This window comes from Myotis davidii, unplaced genomic scaffold (assembly GCF_000327345.1).
Source record: "Myotis davidii unplaced genomic scaffold, ASM32734v1 scaffold4, whole genome shotgun sequence".
Taxonomy (NCBI): domain Eukaryota; kingdom Metazoa; phylum Chordata; class Mammalia; order Chiroptera; family Vespertilionidae; genus Myotis; species Myotis davidii.
Genome location: NW_006294707.1, coordinates 659,359 through 661,602, shown reverse-complemented (window position 1 = coordinate 661,602; position 2,244 = coordinate 659,359). Strand labels below are relative to the sequence as shown.

At 58.8% G+C, this 2,244-nt stretch overlaps 1 protein-coding gene across 1 annotated transcript in view; it reads right to left on the bottom strand.

The window, feature by feature from the left end:
- Positions 1–2,238, bottom strand: part of ZBTB22 (zinc finger and BTB domain containing 22) — a 3,099-nt gene extending 861 nt beyond the window's left edge. The window contains 3 exon segments of the mRNA XM_015567476.1: positions 1–4; positions 6–1,766; positions 2,096–2,238. The exon segment at positions 1–4 is cut by the window's left edge and continues 861 nt beyond it. Coding sequence (XP_015422962.1) covers positions 1–4; positions 6–1,690 — 1,689 coding nt within the window. The 5' untranslated portion in view covers positions 1,691–1,766; positions 2,096–2,238.
- Between the last annotated feature and the right edge of the window lie 6 nt (positions 2,239–2,244).

Genomic DNA, 2,244 nt, shown 5'->3' with positions numbered 1-2,244 from the left:
GCCGGCGCTCACAATGTCCTCGGTGGCGCATGAAGCTGTCCCGCCACATGAACTTCTTGGCGCAGACGCCGCACTCGTAGGGCTTGAGGCCTGTGTGTGTCTTCATGTGCTCGGTCAGGTGGTGCTTCATCTTGAACTTTTTGTTGCACACGGGGCAGTCAAAGGGCCGCAGGTTGAGGTGCATGTTCACGTGACGATCTCGCATGCTCTTGTGGGAGAAGGCCTTCCCGCAGTGGCACAGAAAGATCTTATTCCCGTCCCCGCTGCCTGTCCCTCCAGGGGTCCCACCAGCGCCACCCGGGGCACCCAGGCTCCCTGCGGACGTGCCCCTCAGAGTCACAGCCCCGTGTTCAGCTTGGTTCCCTGGCGGCTGGCCTGGAGCCTGTGAGGAGGAGGAAGGCGATGGGAAGACTAGGATCTGGTTGCCCTGCACGTCTACAGGAAGCAGGGGCCGTGATGGGAGGGAGGGGGTATAGGAGGAAGGGGTGGGCCTCCCTGAATCATCAAGTTCTGCCCCAGGACCCCCACCCTCATAGGGGCCAAAGTCATTGGAGGACTCACAGAAATTGACCTGCTCCTCTCCCTTGCCTGGAGGCTCAGTCAGGGTCCGGACATCACTTATGCTAAGGGTGGCCTCGGGTCCTCCCCCCGCTGAGACCCCCGACCCTCCCCCTAGCTCCTCTTCTTCATCGTCCTCACAGGTCAAAACCAGGTCTTCCTCCTCCTCCTCTTCCAGATCTTGGTCTTGGGAAACCAGGGGCGCTGATGCTGGGCAGTTTCCACCCCGCTTTACGTATATCCAGTGCTTCTGTGGCATGATGCTAGGGGGCGCATAGGTGGGCCGTCGGAGCGCCGCCCCAGGAACCATCGAACCCCTGCCGTCCCCACCGTCATCGCACAGCTCATCTGCCTCCAGTAGCAGCTTCCCAGAGGTAGCGCTCCCACTGCCAACCACAGGGACTGGGAATACAGGGCCACCTCCTCGACGCTCCCCACTGCCCACTGCAGAAGCTGCAAACACCTCTTGGGAGGAAGATGAGAAATCAGCAGACTCTCGGGGGCTGAAGTAGTTGCTGCTGCTGGGGGATTGATTCTCACTGGCCCGACTGGAGGCATGGGAGCGCACAGAGCCCATGGTGGCAGAGGCCACAGTGGTCCCACTCCCTGAGGGGACCCCAGCACCAGGGGCAGTGACTGAGGAGGCTGCAGCCGCGGTCACGGTGGTGGCGGCAGAGGCCCGGCCTTCGCGAAGGAGTTCCGTGCATTTATCCACAATGTGCCACATTTGGAGCACAGAACCCACTGTGAGGAAGTTGACAATGTCAGCCGCGGCCATGCTGAGGCGACCAGTGTAAGCTGAAGCCAGGACAGTCTCGAAGGCGCCTGGGTCCATGACGCTGGGCAGCGAGATGGAGGTCATGCCCTTGAGTAGGACCTGGTCGTGGAAGTAAGGGGAGGAGGCAGCCAAGACAGCACGATGAGCTCTGAACTCCCGGCCCTGCACTCGGATGGACACATCGCAGAGCTGGCCCTGTAGTCGCTGCTGATTGAGGGACTCCAGGAGGGCACTGGTTACCTCCGGGAAGGACACGTGTACCACTGCAGCTGCAGGCAGGGGCAGTGGGGGCGGGGCCAGCGACAGAGGCACAGGGAGTGCTGCCCCACTTGGAGACAAAGGAGATGGCTCCATGGTATGGAGGGTGGAGGGAGGTGGTACCCCCCCAGCCACAGGAACAAGGGAAGGAGGAGGGCGGCCGGGGGGGTCTCTGGAAAGAAAAAAAGAATGATAACACAATGAAACAGCACTTTACAGTTTAAAAATATGTTCACACCCATTTTTTGAGTAACTCCCCACACAATGCTGTGAAGTTAGGTATTCCTCTCAACACCACTTGATAGGTGAGGAAACTGAGGCTAAGCAATACCAAGAGATTATTCATGACCACAGCCATCAAGTGGCAGCGCCAGCAAACTCAGTTGTCCTGACTCCAATTCAGTGCTTTCCTTGGAGGTTAGAGAAATAGGTACTCTATGGGAATGGGGTGCCTCCCCTTGGAATTTCCCATTTGCCAGAGAGCCTCTTTCCAAAATTTACCTTTTTGATGTTTTGCACCCTTTTCTTGGGAGGGGGGCAGGTCTGCTCCGTTACTGAAAAACACTCTCTCTCTGCAGTTCCCTTTAGGCAATGCTCCAGGCTCTTTCGAGGGTCACGCCCCTTTTGCCCCCCCACGTCAAGACCCGCCC